This window comes from Glycine max, chromosome 18 (genome assembly GCF_000004515.6).
Source record: "Glycine max cultivar Williams 82 chromosome 18, Glycine_max_v4.0, whole genome shotgun sequence".
Classification (NCBI taxonomy): Eukaryota; Viridiplantae; Streptophyta; class Magnoliopsida; order Fabales; family Fabaceae; genus Glycine; species Glycine max.
In genome coordinates this window covers 9643023-9662782 of record NC_038254.2, presented here as the reverse complement: position 1 = coordinate 9662782, position 19760 = coordinate 9643023, and the positions used below count along the sequence as shown (strand labels likewise).

At 36.3% G+C, this 19760-nt stretch overlaps 1 protein-coding gene and 1 pseudogene across 1 annotated transcript; one reads left to right on the top strand and one right to left on the bottom strand.

Annotated features, from left to right (window-relative positions):
* Positions 1–366: 366 nt before the first annotated feature.
* On the bottom strand, positions 367–6085 carry LOC100792844 (uncharacterized). The gene is made up of 9 exons (XM_006602135.4): positions 5490–6085; positions 5009–5072; positions 4763–4841; positions 4567–4612; positions 4377–4475; positions 3076–3144; positions 2642–2978; positions 2355–2500; positions 367–2249 (listed from the first exon to the last, which is right to left on the bottom strand). The coding sequence occupies exons 1-9, from the start codon at positions 5892–5894 to the stop codon at positions 891–893; spliced, it is 2604 nt and encodes an 867-aa protein (XP_006602198.1). The 5' UTR covers positions 5895–6085; the 3' UTR covers positions 367–890.
* An 8700-nt stretch (positions 6086–14785) lies between these two features.
* On the top strand, positions 14786–18953 carry LOC100792315 (probable tetraacyldisaccharide 4'-kinase, mitochondrial; annotated as a pseudogene).
* The last annotated feature ends 807 nt before the right edge of the window (positions 18954–19760 follow it).

Sequence of the window (19760 nt, the reverse complement as noted above, 5' to 3'; positions counted from 1 at the left end):
TAAAGCCTATCCTATGGTTTCATGTGATTTATAATTGCTTCAGCGTGCCTAAGCCTACACTATGGGGAAAGGGGAAAAAGAGAAATGGGCATTTTTCTCTTTCCATTCCTACATGTACATTCTCATTTAGTTACCAAAAAAAAACATCCTCATGATTCTGTAGAGGTGATTAAGAGTGGTAGCAAAGAATAATTGGCTAGTGTTTCAAAGAGAAGAAATACTTTATGGGTGCCATATGGAAAATTAACATGGCTCAATGATATAATTTTCTAAACTTTCAAAGAATACCTTATCAAGCAGAACGAGTCTTTGCTTTATAGGCCTGGAACTTATGTATAAAATAGAGTTAAGAACTGATGTACAAAATAAGGAAAAAGACAAGCAATCGCTTTCCATTAGTAACATGTAAATCTCATGTACAAAATAATAGCACAATTAAGAAGTGATGCCCTACCGCTAATTCAGATACATTAGTCATCAATGGAACGAAATATCTAGGCAACCAAATTTAATCAATTTGTAAACAATATACATAAAAGGCATCAACAATATATTTTGCAATTTGCCGGCTACCTATATAATCAATCAACTTGCAGACTTTTTCTACAACTTCAACCCTAGGTTAACAGAGACATGGTGCATGGATTCGGGAATCCTCATCAGGAAATTATGGTAAGCCATGAAGTTATTTCTGATAAATCCACCGAAATCTCCAGCACCAACTCAGGACCAACCTTGTGCTAAATTCCAATCCGAGTAGACTTTGGCATTTTCACATTTATTATGCAAGCCTTCAAGGATCAAAATTCAACATTCGATTACAGGTGCTGCAAATTCCATGACCAGTCCAATTCAAGTGGAAACATCCCTGCCATGACAGCAATGCCTCATCATAGTTGCAAAGCTAGGTCTGGTTGCTGTGAGTCAACAAGGACACCAGAAGACTGTTTTACAGGTGACCCTGGTGATTCAAAATCAATATTCAAGTCAGGTGGAAGGGTTTCCTGTTTCTGCCTTGACTGGCTATGAGGACTAATACCTCGCCAAGGGGACTGCATTTGAAATCTAGATTGATCAGCAGATGCTAACTGGGGGAAAACCATAGGCCGGTTGGGAAACTGTGAAACAGCACCTGTGTGAATAGGTTGAGGAGCAACTGCTTGAAATGGTTGGAAAGGCATTCCACCAGAGGGAAACTCCCCCCGAATTCTCGAAATATGCTGATGCAACTCTCTTGTTGAGTTGTACAGAGAATCTGCAGATATCTGATTTTTTGGTGAACTAGAATTGCCGGGTCCTTGTTTAAACCCTCCTGCCCCAACAGACATCCATGCATGGGCAGCTGCTGCTGAAGCATTGCCCGAGTCATTTCTCTGTCCAGATGGACCTGATAGTGTCACTGGCGGAATATCAACAAGCAAATGATTGGAAGAAGTGTGTTGCTTTTGAGCCCTTTCTGCGAACATTCTCATCAACTGAACTGGGTCACCAAGACCCTGCTCCTGTCCATGGACAACAGCAGGAGCAGCTCTGCTTGATTGATGCAATGTGCTTTCAGGTGATGAACCAGTCACCTGTCTATTCAAACTTGTATTCCTGACTTTTCCATTAGCTGACTCTCCACCAACAACTCCATTAGTATCTGGCTGTTTGAACATGTTCCTTGGCACCATTTCTCTGGGCTTGGACTCTGCTGCAAGAGAATTAGCTGCAGGAGCATGACTTGTAAACTTTGCAACCAGACCATTATTATTTTGATTACTTGAGGGTAAAGAATTCAATTCCACTTGTTTCAAACCATTTTTCTCAGACTTGCCTAACATCCTGGATTGGGCGTTCTGCTCCTGATTACGGATGTTGAAGGGAGCACTGAGCCTTACTCCAGCAGAACCAAAGAAAGGTTTTCCTTCGAAATCAGGCATTGAAGGATGTTTTCCCTCAAGCATCTGTCCATTTACAGGATGCTCAATGCTGGATTCCACATTCTTACAATTTTGGTTACCCTTTGGTAATTCAGTGGTGGAATGCAACTTCATATCCAAACTAGTTTCTTTTTGGACACGATTATTAACCATTAATATTGGGGTTGGAAGCGGTTCATACTCTCCAACCCAACCACGACCAAATTTACATCCAGCTGGCAGTGCATTTTGAATCCTGTGGGAAGCAATTTTCCAAGCAATAGGTCCTAGAGATGCACCAAAACGAGCCAAACTCCTAGCATAGGAATATTCAGCATCAAGTCCAACCTGTATCCAAAAATTACAAATTGTAATGTTTTATTATGTTTTGACAATGTGAGTAAAACCAAGCCAACTATACAAGAAAAAAAATTCAGTTATTTTGATACATACAGTAACCAGATGCTTCATTTTACTCTCAAAGGTCATAAATATTGAATCTGATCTAACAATTGGTTGATTGGACATATTATAAGATGCACGACGACTTTCGTCAAGCACAGAGGACTTCCTTCCCCACTTAGAGAGAAGACCTTTCCCTGAAACAATACAGCAACACAATCAAAAATGGAATAACTAGATTTTGACATAAGTATCCCCCTTTAACAGTGTGTATAGGAAAAATGAGGGCAAATGTAACAGGGGAGAAAGATAATAGCATGATCTCGTTACTAACATACCGGACAAAACATCATCAGCTCTCTCTTGATTTGCATCGATCCAGAAAGCATTTGCCTCCAAAATACCATCAATATTGCCAGACCTCTCACATCTACTACCACCTTGCATCAGATGGGAAGTTGGCTGTACATCTGCAATAGTAGCAAGAGTTGCCCCTGAGGAGAAATCAGAGCCAACAGGTTCTTGTGAAGCACGTGCCAGTGGCTTCTTTGGTTGCTTCTTAACCAAATAATTGGATCCTGCTTTTTCTTCTGATTTAAGCTCAATCTGAGAGCGTTCAAAGCCAATCCTTAACTTCTCAAATTTCTTCCGCCCAAGTTCTTGTATTGATCGAGCCTGTGACAAATATAGGGGACAGACAGTAAGCACAATAAAACAATTATTGATATCACGTTTGTTGGGAGGGAACACAGGGAAGCATTGAGCTTTATACCTGTTTGTGGTATATAGTCTCCGGTGCATTGTACTGCATTGCATTTGAGCAAATTAAAAATACATCACTCTGCATTCAACAATTTCATTTACAAGTCAGTGATTGTAAATATTGTCTTCCAATTTTTACTCAAGTAGGAAAACAATTAATGTGCAGTTAAGATGATAGAAAGGAAACAATATTCTGGAATTTATGTAATGGAGGGATCTATTAGCAGTGAAGCAAGTTCATTCTCACATTTATTAAATAGCAGTATCATTCATCATAATTGCAATTGTTTTAAAAGCATCTACAAGTTGTCAGTACAAAGATAAACCACACTAGTCAGAGAGACAAACAAATTATAAAAAAATAAAATAAAATCAATTTCTTCCCAGTACAAATTTTAGTACATCGTGAACAAGAACTATCTTTGATGAGGGAATTCTTCCACTACATTTTTAACTAAAAATCAAGATCGCTATAGGTATTACCAGAGGCACTGCCTCTGTTATCCTAGAAAATCAAGATTTCCATCCAAAGATCTAAGCTATCATATCCTCCCAGGCATAAGCATATGAGTAATACCCATGAAGAACAGGAAGAAACAGAAATCGTATGCAAAATATCATTTTCTTTTTAGACTTCTGACAAATGATATCTAAATGGGTGGCAATAGACAAATAAATCAATAATTACACGAAGATTGTGTCATCAATAATATTAAACAACATTGTTTGCAAGAAACAGTCTAGGAAACTCATGCTCATAAGATAGTTTAAGCATTATCAAATCAAATGATGAGGATAAAATGTTTTAAAGTTCCATATTCCAAAGAGCTAAACTGTAATATTAACACCAAGTTAGAGTGTTAGACTATCATGATTCAATGACAATCAAGTGGGTTACAATCAAACACAAAATGAAAAGATTTTCTTCCACCCTATAGGTTAATGAAGAATTGTAGATACTTTATAGTTAACGTGTAGCATATGCCATTTTCAGCACGTATTAGCAAAATCCTGACAGACTTCATTTAACAATACAATAAACATGGGATGATGCATCAACCAATAAGAAATTAAATTGTGCCGCACATACTTAGTCGCCTAATAAAATGATGCAATGACCATCTGTAAGTAATACTACAGAAAGACCTGTTGAAACTTGACAATAAGCTGAATAAATCAAGAAATTAGCCATTCCAAATGTTTTCTTTACATGCTAAGTACTAACTACATTTGGCTGACTCTTGCTAACAACCCACATTATGAGTCTAAGCTCTCAAGTCTGAGCATCGTAAGTATATCAAGTTTGCATACCTCAAATTGTTCTAAGGTAGTATAAGATCCATTTCCCAACTTCTTCCTCACAGTGGCAAAGTCCATGGGATGCTCGATCACATCAAGATAATCAGGAAGCTGCAAGTCAAAAACAGAATTTGAACTTCCAACTCAGGGGTGTCTTCCAAAAGCAAGATTTACCAACTCACAGGAAGAAAAATCGACACACCTCCTCCAGATCAACAGGGTCTGCAAACACACCATAAGTATCCTTCCTGCCATCATCCATAACCCCCACAATAGTCCCAAGTCAGAAAACAAAATAGTACCCAAAAACATGCACCCGATTGCAATCACTCATCACCATAAACAGTTAAACACCAAACCCAACAAAACACTGAAAAATGGAAAAGGAAGACACATACTTCTGAAGCTTGTCAAGGATCAATTCCAGAGTCCTCTTATCAGGCAACGGAATCCCAGATTGAAGAATCACCGGAGCTCCTAACAGTGAAAAAAAAAGAAGCAAATAGATGAGAACACACAAAGGACAATGCAGAAACACAAACACTAGCACCCTTTCAGCAGTCATCACTTTTTTCTTTTCAACTTATATATAAACTAACACCCACAACCTCAAAACAAAGTACCCCAATAAAAATCACACGAACCTGAAACAGAAACATTAACAGAAACAGAGTGGAGCCCTTTCGATTCCACTTTTCTGCCCTTGACCTGTTATCATTAGAAACAAACACACGCACACACAATTAATAGCGTCCAAAGGCCAAACACTTCACCCGTCACTTTTTTTTTATGTAATAGAGTGTGATAGAGACACAAACAATACAGACAGAGACAGCTATATATATATATATATATATATATATATATATATATATAGAGAGAGAGAGAGAGAGAGAGAGAGAGAGAGAGAGAGAGAGAGATCAGATTCTGTGCATGTTAGTTTTTGACAGTTGACTTGTTAGTTAATCTCTCTAGATCCCGACACAGACAGAGAAATCTAGAGAGAGAAAATAGAGAGAATATTTATTACTGTAATTGTGGCCGAAATTTTTAGTGGCATCAAAGATCGCGAAGAAACCGCAACCGCAAACTCAATTTAAAACCTTAGACACACTAATGCATTACCACACTGTCTTCGTCTTCTTCATTCTCTTCCTCTTGTTCGTTTTCGTTCTCCTCCTCTTGCTCTTTTTCGTCGTCGTATTCTTCTACCGGCGCGTGCTCCTCACGCGACTCGGCACGAGTGTGGTTCGTTGCAGTCTCGTTTTCTTCTTCTTCTTCCCGCTCTTCCTCTTCTTCTTCTTCTCCGCCGTCCTGGTTCAGCTTCGCCATGAGCTTGAGCTTCTTCTTCTCGCGCCTCCTCTCGTCCTCCTCGTCGTCGTCAAGATAATCTCCGTCGTAGTCAATGATGTTGTACCTCACGCTCCGGCGCCGGAGGCTCCGCCGGGGATCGGACTGAGACTCGCCGGAGCGGCGCGCCAGATCCGCCTTCGACGGCCGTCCCTTCTTCCTCCTCGCGATCTGAACCATCGCGCATGCGCCCTCCGCTGTTTCTCTCTCTAAAATCGGTTCTTTCTTTTTTTCTCCCTCTAGAAATGCGCTGTGTTTTTGTCTTCTCTCTCTTGCCCCTTGCTTCGTCTCTCTTTCAGTGGGGTTTTCGAGGGTCACAGCTTTGGAATCGTACCGGAGGCTCGGCTCCCGAACCTGTGCCCCGAACTTGCCTAACTGAGGCTCGGTTGAATAGGATGTACCTAATCTATAACTATTAATAAAATAATTATTTTTTTAAGTGTACAAATTTTTAATTCTTAAATTATCATTCAATATATAATATATAATTGATTACATTTCTTTCATGAACCTTTTCTTCAACTATTTTTTCTCTTTATTTTTAAAAATTATAAATAGAGACTCAAATTGTCTCTCTTTCAACTAGTACATAATAATATTAATTAATGATGACTCTTATGGTCGTGAATCAAAGTTGCTCAATGGATTACTTAAAAAAATATTATTTTATTATTATATATGTGATATTGAGTTGCTTAAAATTAGATAAAATTATTTATATAAATAATTATTACTCATGAGTTGGTTTATTAGTTATTAAATATGAGAAAGAAAAATAAAATATTTATGAGACTTGTTAATATAAATACTCATAGGAAAAAAAAATTGAATTACTTAAATTAAAATGACATAAATTGGATCGTATACACCAACACCATTGGATATGCTTTGAAGGGTCTGTACTCTAAAAACGACACCTGGTGCTGACTAGTGCCTATTGCTTGCATGACCCTACATGTCACTTTGCTTGCTGCTCGGATGCTATGTCATTTTCGTTCTTTTTGGATTAATGATTATTGGGTCTTACTAATTATTATTCGTTAAAGAATTAAAAAAAATATTTATCATGAAAATCATAAAAAATATTAAAAAAATTTATAAACTGTCTAATTTTACATATCTAATTAAAAATACTTCTCATTTTAGTTATTTAACCAATGTTCTATACTCTAAGGCATTGTTTCGCATTTATCATGATTATTTTAGTTGGGTTGTTGAATATGTAAATCAATGACAATTTAATAGTTTAAAGAACAAAAATTTTAAATTAGATCCCTAATGTGAATGCTACATTTACATCTTGCATACAACTTAATGATAAATTGATTCTTAACTTTACAATTTAATGTCAATTAATCTTTAAAAATATAATTTATTGTTAAATTAGTCTTTGAACGTTGCATCTTAATGATAAAATGATTTCACAAACTTAACATCAAGACAAAATTATCATATTTTTTACACATGCAATGGCTAAAAGAGAATTTTTGTTCTTTTATATCACAGGTTTACACATTTAGGAACTAAAATGATCATTTATTCTTTGTTTTTGTCTTTGAAGTTTGGCCTAATTATCAATTTGATCCCCAAATTTTTAAATGATTTAATTTGATCCTTAAGTTCTTAAAAGATGAATCAATTTGATCATTTCTATCAAATTAGTGTTGACAATGTAAAGGTAAAAAAATTCTAGTGGTTTAATTTGCAAATAGTGGCAACTAAAAATGGCACTCTATTTTTTTTTTTATTTCCTTTCCTTCTTTCTCTTCTTCGCTACTATTTTTTTTTTCTTTTTTTCCTTTCCTTCTTTCTCGTATTCCCCTCTCGATAATTCCTGTGTAGAAGTTCTCCCTCTGTAGAAGAGCAACATCTTTGGCAAGATCACAACATGCAAGCAAATCACAAAATCAGAGGTCACCACTTAGATATGGTAAAAACAAATTTCCAAAACCTTTGCGAGAAAACCCAAATCATAGGTTCATTGAAGGAGAGAGGTTTGGATTGCACGATTGTGGTGGGTGGTAGATTAAGGGTCTAGATTGCAGAATGGGGGTTTTAGGTTGGTGGTGGGTCACGGCTCCAAGGTCGCAAGACCATGGCAGATCTAATATCACATTCGCGATTATGGTGCTGATGAAACATTGTTACCTGCATCATTCATCCTTTAGATCCGATCTTACATCCGTAGATGGTGGTGGGTCAAGGATATGAGGTCGCAAGGATGTTGTTTGACTTTATCATTGCCCTCGTCACTTGCATCGATGTCATTGTCATCAACTTCTACCGCCTCATCCACAAAGATTATGGAGAGAAGAAGAAGATAAAGAAAGAAACGAAAGAACAAAAAATATAGTGACAATTTATAGCCGTCACTGTTTGCAATTTAACAACTAGAATTTCTAACTTAGTGGTGTCATTGCCAATTTGACCAAAAGTATCAAATTGATTTATTTTTTAAGAACTTGAAGATCAAATTGAACATTTTAAAAATTTGAGGATTAAATTGAACAATTTAAAATAATTTGGGGACTAAATTGATAATTAAACCTTCAAGTTTCAAACTTGAGTTAGCCACACGCCTTTTTTATATTTTTTTTCCTTAGGTTTAAGGTATATTTGAATTTAAGGGAGATTTCAAAAGTATACTTGAGAGTAAATTAATTTGAGGTTTTATTTGGTTATTTCCTAAGATTATGTTAAAGGTTAATTTTATCTGAAAATTCAATTTTAAAGAAGTCGAACTTGGGATATTTATGCAAACTCGATTTATAAATTTAAGTTTGACTTAAAGTTAAATTTGCAAACTTTTATACAAATATGCATTATTTTAGGTTCAAAACTGCTGAATTTATTCAATGATAACACTGATAGAGTTTACATCAGTAGATATGATTTGGTTCAATTGCGATGGAACCTAGTTTATCCAACACTGATTAATAAAAACAAAAGCTAATGAAGCTAAATTATGAGCTGCTTTGTTGCCTTGTCTTTTAGTAAATGGCAATTTATTCTCATTCGAGCCATGCAACAGTCTCCTAAAATCCATTACAAGCCTGTGGGAAAGGTTTCTACCACTTATCTCCCTTGAATTCCAACATTGGTACAGATTTAGGCAATTTGTTTCAAATTGAGATCCCAATAACCATAAATCACCTGCTTTAATAATAGCCCATCTGAAAGTTGTTGCTTCTACCTCTCTAATCTCCATTACAACATCTGATAAATACGTTGCAGCTACAAGCACTTGCCCTTGGTGGTCCCTAACTATCATTCCCATACCAGTTCCAGTACCTTGCCTTACGGATGCATCAAAATTTAACTTAAACAATCCAACTCTAGGTGGTTTCCACACAACAGAACCTTGGATGGGTGGGGTTTGAGTCACTTGGGGCACATCTTGACTCCTTAAGTTGCTGAACATTTTGGCCAAGACATGGCTACAATCAAGCTTTCTATTGTTGAACACATACTGGTTTCGCAGGTACTAAATGGTCCATGCTAAGGTGACCATCAAATCCTTTGTATCCTCATCAACCTTCTGGCTCTAGAAAAGGATCCACTCCTTGAAATCTCCAAATTGTTCAGGATTTATATGGATATGTTGTAACAAAAGTTTATGGCAAACCGAAAAATTACTGGCTGAGTCACGAACAATGTCGCTTTCTTTAAGACGTTTCGTGGCACTGCCAAAAATTGTGCAAGCAGACTATCAACCACGACGTCCCCAGGATAAAACAGCCCTGATCACTGTATAAGATTCCCACTGCACTGAGGGAACCTTTTCTAGAATTACACCCTCTTGTATGACTTGAAAAGTCACTCTAAAGCCACCCGAAAATATGACTTGAAAAGTCACTCTGAAAGGCAACCAAAAAATATGACTTAGAAAGTCACTCTTAAAGGCAACCTAAATTTTAGAGTGACAGAAAGAAAGAGGGAGAAGTTTGCCAGAAATGCATCGGCTGAAATATGGGAGGGAGAAAGAAAAGTTGAGGAAATGCTTCTCAACTGGGGCAAGGAAAAAAGAAGAAATGAGCTCTCTATATATAGGGAGTGAAACACTATTCAAGTGTTTATCCTGAGCGATGTGGGACTTGAAGCTTTTTTTTTCTTTTTTTTCCTTTCTTTTTTTTTCAAACTTTCATTTGTACTAACAATCCCCCACTTGAAATTTGAAAAGAAGATTTTCGAGGATATCATAAAATTGTGCATAAACAAAGGTGTCATACAACTTGAACCTTTGCATAGTGAGTAAGATTCAGATTTTACTAGAGTGACTCGAAGTCTTGAACTCTATCTCCGACATCAAACCACACACAACCTTTTCATAGGTGTATTCTATAAAGCCCGTGCGTTAAAGGCCATGCACGTCTATCCCGGTATAGTGAACGCTCTAGAAATTTTTGCCCAAAATTTCATATGAAGCGGCCCCCACTTCAACATTCACATAGGTGAGTCTATCAAGAGTACTCATGTAGCCTAGGTACTCCACTCAATGTAGAGCATAGATCTCATTAAGAATTATGAATTTTTTTTTTCATAACTCATCCTCTTGTTACTTCAGGAATCATGTTGCTTTCACTTATAACAGCATGTTCATCTCATATCACTTCATAACTTGTTATTACCCATTGAACCTAGTTCTTGGGATCTCTAGTCATATAGGTCGGGTTACCATCATGAATGATCATCGCAGTAAGGGCAATAGTCTCATTCTTTTAGAAGTGTTATGGACTTTCTCTCTAGCTAATCCTTTCGTCAAAGGATCTGCTAAATTATCATTAGTGCGTACGTGATCCACTCTAACAGCTCCTGTTGAGAGTAATTCTCTAACAGTGTTGTGCTTACGACATATCTTTCGTTTCTTACCATTGTAATAACGGTTCTCAATTTTTGCAATAGCCGCGGTACTATCACAATGGATCAACACAACTGGTATCGGTCTTTCCCATAAAGGAATCTCTGCAAGTAAGCTTCTTAGCCAACTTGCTTCCTCACTAGCAGTTGCTAGTGCTATCATCTCAGATTCCATAGTGGACTGAGCTAAGATAGTCTGTTTCTTTGACTTCCAAGAAACAACCCCACCAGCTATGCTAAATATATAGCCGCTGGTTGCTTTGAAATCATCTGAAAGAGTGTTCCAATCTGCATCGCTGTATCCTTCAAGTACAGCGGGAAACCTTTTATAATGTAATCCAAGATTTATGGTTCTTTTAAGGTACCTCATTACCCTTTCAATAGCGTGCCAGTGCTCCATACTAGGTCTACTGGTAAACCTGCATAATAATCCCACAACATAGGCTATGTCGGGTCTAGTACAATCAGTGGCATACTTAAGGTTGCCAATGATACTTGTGTACTCAGTTTGTCGTATACCTTCACCAGTGTTCTTAAACAGTTTTACACTTGGATCATATGGTGTACTAGCAGGTTTAGAGTTAAAGTAGTCATATTTCTTTAAGATCTTCTCAATGTAGTGAGATTGATCTAGAGAAATTCCCTCTTTTGACCTAGTAATCTTAATACCAAGGATTACACTTGCTTCTCCAAGGTCTTTCATATCAAAGTTGTTACACAACAATGATTTCACCATGTTCACTACATGAATATTTGAACCAAATATGAGAAGGTCATCGACATATACACATATGATAGTGCAAATATTATTTACAGATTTGTAGTAAATGCATTTGTCACTTTCATTCACCTTAAACCCATTCGAGACTATTAAGTCATCAAACTTTTCATGCCACTGCTTAGGTGCTTGTTTTAGGCCATACAAAGATTTATCTAACTTGCAGACTTTATCTTCTTGTCCATGAATCACAAACCCTTCAGGTTGTTCCATATAGATTTCCTCTTCCAATTCACCATTTAAAAAAGCAATTTTAACATCCATTTGGTGTACCACTAGACTGTGAATAGCAGCAAGAGATATTAGCACCCGAATAGATGTTATTCTAGTGACTGTTGAAAAGGTGTCGAAGAAATCCACATTCTCTCTTTGCCTAAAACCCTTGGCTACAAGGCGAGCCTTGTATTTATCCACAATACCATCAAGTTTTAGTTTCTTTTTCAAGATCCATTTACAACCAATTGGTTTGCAACCAGGAGGCAAGTCTACTAAATGTCATGTCTTGTTAGATTCTAAAGAATCCATCTCATCATTAATGGCTTCTTGCCACAAGTCAGCATCCAAAGAAGATAAAGCTTCTTGGAGGTTTGATGGATCCTCCTCTAATGTATAAGCCATATAATCGGGCCCATAATCTTTAGCAATTCTTGCTCTCTTACCTCTTCGAGGCTCTATATCTGGGTTTGGTTGTGCAAGATTTTCACTACTAATAGCAGGAAGATAATTGGATGAAGTACCCCCACTATCCCTTAATTTAAAAGGAAATTTATTTTCATAAAAATCAGCATCATTTGACTCTATGATCACTTTTGCGTTTAGGTCATAAAACCTATACGCTTTGCTATTAATAGCATAACCAATGAATACACATTCATAGGCTCTACTTGCAAGTTTAACCCTCTTAGGATCTGGGATCCTTACATAGGCCAGACATCCCCAAGTTCTCAAATAAGACAAATTTGGTTGTCTTTTCTTTAATATCTCATAGGGAGATGTCTTGCTTTTTGATTTGGGGATTCTATTTAGCACATAACAAACAGTTAACAAAATTTCGCCCCACCAAAAAGATGTTGCACTAGAACTCAACATAGTAGCTACAACTAATTCTGTAAAAGTTCTGTTCTTTCTTTCAGCTTTACCGTTCATTTCAGGTGAATATGGAGCAGTTGTTTCATGTATGATTCCATGCAAATTATAAAACTCATTAAACAAACTGGAATCATACTCTGTGCCTCTATCACTTCGAAGTTTCTTAATTTTCTTATTGAATTGATTTTCAATTTCTGTTACAAATAACTTAAACATGTCAAGCGCTTCACTTTTATTTTTCATAAGATATACATATATATAATCAGAGCAGTCATCAATAAAAGTGATAAAATATCGTTTTCCATTTCTGGTCAACGTTCCATCAAATTCACATATATCAGAATGTATTAAATCCAATGGCTCAGATTCTTTAACTACTGATTTTTGTGATTTCTTAGTTATTTTAGATTGACTGCAAAAAACACATTTTTCAAAGTGATTTGAAGATAGCTTTGGAATAAAACCTAAGTTACTCATATTAGATATGCAACGACTATTTATATGACAAAGTCTAGAATGCCAGATATTAAAATCACACAGCATGTAAGCAGAAGGAGAAACTTTATTAATATCAAGATTCAATTTGAACATGCCATCAGTGGCGTACCCTTTCCCTACAAATACCCCATTCTTGGTCAAAGTAAATAAATCTGCACCTATGGTCTGAGTAAACCCAGCCTTGTTTAAAAGAAAACCAGAAACCAGATTCTTTCTCATCTCTGGAGTATGCATCACATCTTTGAGAATCAAAGTCTTTCCAGAGGTAAACTTCAGTTCAACATCTCCAGTTCTAGCAACAGTAGTGGTGTGGGAATCACCCAACAACACTTTCTTATTTTCAACATTCGTGTATGTTTTAAACATAGCATGATCATAGCAGACATGGCGGGAGGCGCCAGTGTCTACCCACCATCCATCTGATCCTCCAATCATATTGATTTCTGTTATCACAGCTATGTATGGCTCTTGAGTCATGTTAGCCTGGGGAGCACCTGTCATTGAAGGATTTCTGCATTTACGTGCCATATGTCCCGGTTTGCCACAATTGTAGCAGAGGAATGGCTCACCGGGATTATTCTTGGTAGGTGGATGTTGTCTAGCATGTTGGACCCTTGGGGGGTTCTTGTTGCAGTTGGAGGTATTGCTCACATTGCGGTTCTAATTCTTAAAGTTTTTGCCAATAGGCTTCAGAACTGCACCTGTGTTCTTCCTTTTAGTGTTGTTGTGAGACACAACCAACACTTCATCTTTTTGATCTTGTCTGCGTGCCTCTTCCTCAATGCGCAAATGTGTGATCAGAGACTCCAAAGAGAATTCTTTGGTCTTGTGTCTGAGAAGGTTTTTGAAATCCTTCCAGCCAGGAGGCAATTTGTCTATGATGACAGCAACCTAAAATTGCTCATCCAATGTCATACCCTCTGATATGATATCATGAGCAATTTTCTGTATCTCATGGGATTGAGACTCTACTGATTTATCATCAGTCATTTGATACTTGAGGTAGCGGCTAACAACATACTTTTTAGTCCCAGCTTCCTCAGTATCATACTTCTTTTCCAAAGCCAGCCAAACTAATTTGGCAGACTTATATGGGCTATAATAATCATAGAGATCATTAGCTAACCCATTCAAAATGAAATTCTTGCATAGATAATCATTTTCATTCCAGAGAGCTAATTCCATAGTCATTTTATCCTTCACTTCCTTCTCAGCATCCTCAAATACCACCGAAATATCAGTGTTCAAAACATAGGCAACTTTTCTCATAGTTAAATAAAACATCATCTTTTGTTGCCAACGTTTGAAATGATACCCTTCAAACCTAAAAGGTTTGTTGAGGTCATTGTTGTTCGAGCCAGTAATATCTACAGTAGCCATAGCAGAATAGAAAACGTCTTAAAATTGTTGTAACAAAAGTTTATGGCAAACCGAAAAATTACTGGCTGAGTCACGGACAATGTCGCTTTCTTTAAGACGTTTCGTGGCACTGCCAAAAATTGTGCAAGCAGACTATCAACCACGACGTCCCCAGGATAAAACAGCACTGATAACTGTATAAAATTCCCAATGCACTGAGGGAACCTTTTCTAGAATTACACCCTCTTGTATGACTTGAAAAGTCACTCTAAAGCCACCCGAAAATATGACTTGAAAAGTCACTCTGAAAGGCAACCGAAAAATATGACTTAGAAAGTCACTCTTAAAGGCAACCAAAATTTTAGAGCGACAGAAAGAAAGAGGGAGAAGTTTGCTGGAAATGCATCGGCTGAAATATGGGAGGGAGAAAGAAAAGTTGAGGAAATGCTTCTCAACTGGAGCAAGGAAAAAAGAACATTTTGGCCAAGACATGGCTACAATCAAGCTTTCTGTTGTTGAACACATACTGGTTTCGCGGGTACTAAATGGTCCATGCTAAGGTTAACATCAAATCCTTTGTATCCTCATCAACCTTCTGGCTCTAGAAAAGGATCCACTCCTTGAAATCTCCAAATTGTTCAGGATTTATATGGATACCAACTGGGGAAGCACACCAAATTCTCTACACAAACAGACACAAAACCAAGTCGTGCATAACTGATTTAGAATCGTTCCCACACAGAGGACAACTTTGATCCTCCAGCACCTTCCTTGCAGCCAAATTACTTCGACTGGGGAGGATATCCAAGCACCCTCCAAATAAGATTTTTGCATTTTGGCAATGCCTTTCTGCTCCAGACCAACCCCCATATCTAGTTCTGACTATTCGAGCTTGACTCCACCGAGTTGTGCTTCATTCGGGCTATGTGGTAACCCATTTTGACAGAATAAATTCCAATGCTATTATGCTTCCATGCTACCCAATCCTCTGTTGAAAACATTTTGAGGGGGATAGCTTTGATTGCTTTTTATGCCTCCATAGGGAAAATACTCTATAAGTTCCCCATTCCACCTCCCTCCATCAACTCATCAACCTGTATTTCATCATGCATTGAGTCTGGTTCTCCAATGGGTACTCGGTTCCCAGGTAGATTAGGAACTCATTGTTTCTTAAACACGCTCACCGTTGTGCCATTTCCTATCCTCCAAACGCATCCTTCTTCACCAATCCATTTCGCATCCATTATACAAGACCACACGAAACTTGGCCTATAACCTTTAGATGCTTCCCACACAGATTTATTTGGGAAATATCTGGCCTTGAATACCTTCGCCACTAAGGAATGCTCATTGACCAAGATTGTCCAAAATTGTTTTGCCACCAACGCTTCATTAAAAGCCTTCATCAATCTAAATCCCATCCCACCTTCAGATTTATGTCTACAAGTTTTTTTCCAGCTTTGCCAATGTATTTTCTTTCCATCAATGTTTCCACCAACCTAGCAGTCATAGCTTCCATAACTTTTTTTTTATCGATAAATGTTAGAATTGTTAAGAGAGGAGATTAAATTCTCAACTTTTCCTTCATTCCTTCTCCTTAACCATCCAAAACATATTGTATCTCCAAACATAACCTTACATAACTAACTAACTGTTTTTTTTTTTAAAAAAATCTTGACTAATAAACTTTTTTTTTTGGTGAGAGACCACAAATATCTTCCACAACAGATTATTTTGTTTGAACCGGACAAAATCTTTAACGGCAAAGTAAGTATTTAAGACAATTGCATCCAAGACTCAGACTCGAGATTACTGGTTAAGATGAAACAATCTTTTAAATTTCATACTTTAAAACAATTATTAAAAAAAATACTGTATAAAATCCCATTTTTTTATTAAATGTATTAGTTTACTTGAAAACCTGCTAGATTACCAGTTCAATTAGGAAAAACTGGCTGGATTACACCATGTCACACTGGTTCCATAACATTTCCAATCCAACCACTAGCTTAGTGCGATTATATCATTTATTCTTAGTCAGATCGGTTTGACAAGCTACTCAGCTAGTCCGAGCCGGTTTTGATAACTATGATTGTAAGTGCATAAATGATTAATTTAGTTTGGTAATTGGTCAATAAATAAATTTTACAATGGCTGAAGTGTATATTGTTTTGTGATACAGTTAGGATTTACTTTCATGTTAAAAAAATGACACTTGATTATGACTGGTTTTCTTGGGTTTTCATGCTCTCTTAAGTTATTGAAGATATTGGTCTCTTCATGTCAAATTCAAACTGATGCAATCAATGTCTATTCATTTAATATTTTGGTTTTGCTAAGTTGCCTAGCTTGATTATTGTGTCTCTTCTTCTTACAGGGTTATGGTGGTGGGGATGAAGTCAACATGCTTCGCAGGCATTTACTTGGGACATCAACTAAGTTTGGTGTCGGTGCTAATCGAGCTGTTGTTGCAAGTCATTTTATCCAAAAGTATGGCTACATTGATATTGGTAAGAGTTCATGGCATGAGAAGCAATACCTTGATCAGAAGGTCCAGGATTCTCTTGATTCAGAAAAAATTGGGGTTGTAGTTCTTGATGATGCAATGCAGGTAATGCAACTCTTGTCACCACCTGACATTTTTCTTCTCTTTGTTTATATACTATAAGATAATTTTTTTCTTAAATGATGATCCTGAAAATACCTTGTTTCCCAATTGAAATCTGCTCCGGTAGTTATGTTCATTGGCATTTACTGCTTTGCTGCTAGTGACACAAATGCTTGAAACAAAGATTTTCTTTTTTATGCCTTGGCATGACATTTGCTCTAAACCATATTATTTGCATGTAAGGTAGCATTGGAGCGAGATTTGGATATTGTAATGGTTAATGAATTAACTCTTTGGGGTAACCTTCAACTGCTGCCACGTGGACCTTTAATGGAACCTTTGACTGCACTTAGACGGGCAGATGAAGTTGTTATCCATCATGCAGATTTAGTATGCTAAAATGATATTCATAGTTCCTTTTTCAAGGAAAAATTGCATAAATTTTTGGCAATTTTTTGTTCATCACCATGTGTTTGCTCATTTAGGTGGCAAATGGGTTTGCTGAGTTCTAAAAACATGGCAATGACATATTACTGAAAATTGTATACGTTGGAAGAACAGGTTTCTGAGCATACCCTCAAGGATATTGAATCCATGGTCCTAGGGATTAATAAGTCTGTTCCTATTTTCTTAACAAAAATGGATCCAACTTACTTATTTGAGGTGGGAACTATCAATGCCAAAATACCATTGACGGCTCTTCATGAAGCTACTGTATTATGTGTTTCTGCTATTGGTTCTGCAAAGCCTTTTGTGAAGCTTATTCAAAAGGTATTCCTCCTTAGTAATCTTTCATTATCCAAATGAAATTTATGTTGATGATAATGATTGGAGATTAATCTGGACACAAACATATTAGTTGACTATTTTGTTTTAACATGTTCAGCTTATATACCATTGTACTGTTTTTATCTAAAATCATGAAATTGTGAAATTTCTTAACATTGGATTCTAGTATAAGTAAAATAACTCAACAATAGATAATGAAATGCTAAACTAAGTGGGCGAGCTTCTTGTCACAACTGTCTATTATATATTATATACTAGAGAAGGATCGTCTACGGAATTGAAAGACAGTATAAGGGATAAATGCGTGTTCCAGACATAATGAGTGACACACACCAACCCCTTTGTTTGCCATGATATCTAAATATAATGTTGTATAGCTTTTTAAGTGGATTTTCACTTTCTTTTCTCCTTCTGTCTGTATTTATTTATTATCTGATCTCTAAACTGCAGATAACTTGGTGCAGATGGGAGCACTTTATGTTGATTGAATAGATTTTAGTGATCATCACATATTCCATGCCAGGGTACATTTTGCTCTCCTGAATTTGGAAGTAATAGCTTATTGACTGATGAATACTGTGTTATTTTAAATTAAGGTTTAAACCTGTCATGTGTTCTTTTCGCTGCTGTGCTGTTAAACTTAATGACAGTAGTTTGTGAGAAAATTGCATGAGGATCATATTGAGTCCTGCCTACTTCTAATTATTTATTTATTGAGAATTTTCTCATGTGGTTTAGTTTTACACTGACTAAGATGCTACTATACCATAATCTCACTTAATCCAGGATATTGAGATGATCAGAGCCAAACTTGGAGAACTAGAGGGGAAGTTTGGTTCCAAACCAATTGTTGTAATAACTGAAAAGGTGGGTAGACATACTTCTCGTTTTAGTTACATATTTTTTGTTAGTATGGGGAATCACAGCCCTTTAATTATTTCTTCTTTGCAGGATTATGATAGGGACCCTGAAATTCTTAAGCAATTGCATCCATTTAAAGTTTTTGTTCTCTGTTCTGCATTGAAGGTTCTGCCCTATAGAGGAAGCAGAGAGGATAGCTTTAAGAAATTTCTGAAGGACCATTTAAAATTAGAATTGCCTCCAGCACGTTAGTCTTATGTAACTAGTCCTGATTATTTTTATATTTGTTGATGGTATTGTTTTCCTGATTACATAAGGGGCTTTACAAAGTTGATATATATTGTTTTTTTTAGTGACTAATCATGTAATAGAAATAAAGTATCTCAGATTTATAATATTGAGGGACTATTTAGTTACTTTTTTTTTTCTGTAACGACCAAATTAAGTAGATTGATTTTTTTGAAAACCGGATCTCACTTTATATCAAAATAGTATATGAAAATTATGATATTGGTCAATTTAATTTCTGAAATTGTAAAAACATCATTTTAGTCTTTGAAATTACAAAACATTAGGTATTATAGTCCATAATTTTTTTTGGGAACTAAATTAGCCTCTTTTGGTAGTTATAAGAGACTAAAGTGACTTTTTTTTTTTAATTTCATGAACTAAAATGATCAATACTTATAATTTCAAGGATTAATATAGTGTATTGTTAAAAACAAAATCATCAAGTTTAATCTTTTGGGTACTCAGTTCAATCATAGGTCTACATTATAAGTTAGAGCTAATTAGATTGTTTTTTTCCATCTCGTGTATAGTAGGACAGAATGAGGATGAGGAAGAGTTTGAATTCATAAATTCTACAAACATCACAATCTAATCCCTTTTGGTGTTTGAGTCCGAACAATATCTTGTAATTCAACAATTCTAAACACGTGTCCTCGACAGGATCTTTCCTTGAGATCCTTCCAGACCTCAAAAGCATATTCCATCCAAAGTATACACTATATTTCATGGATTTTTTTATCCTCCATTATAGAGTGTATCTTTTAATTTATTGGATCAGAAGTTAAATTCAGTGATGGTGTGACTGTGTTGATCTAAAATTTTTTACAAATGGAAGAAATTAAACACAGATTATTTTGTTAAATAGATCGTTATTTCACATACGAATACAATTAAATCTTATATCATCACGTTAATC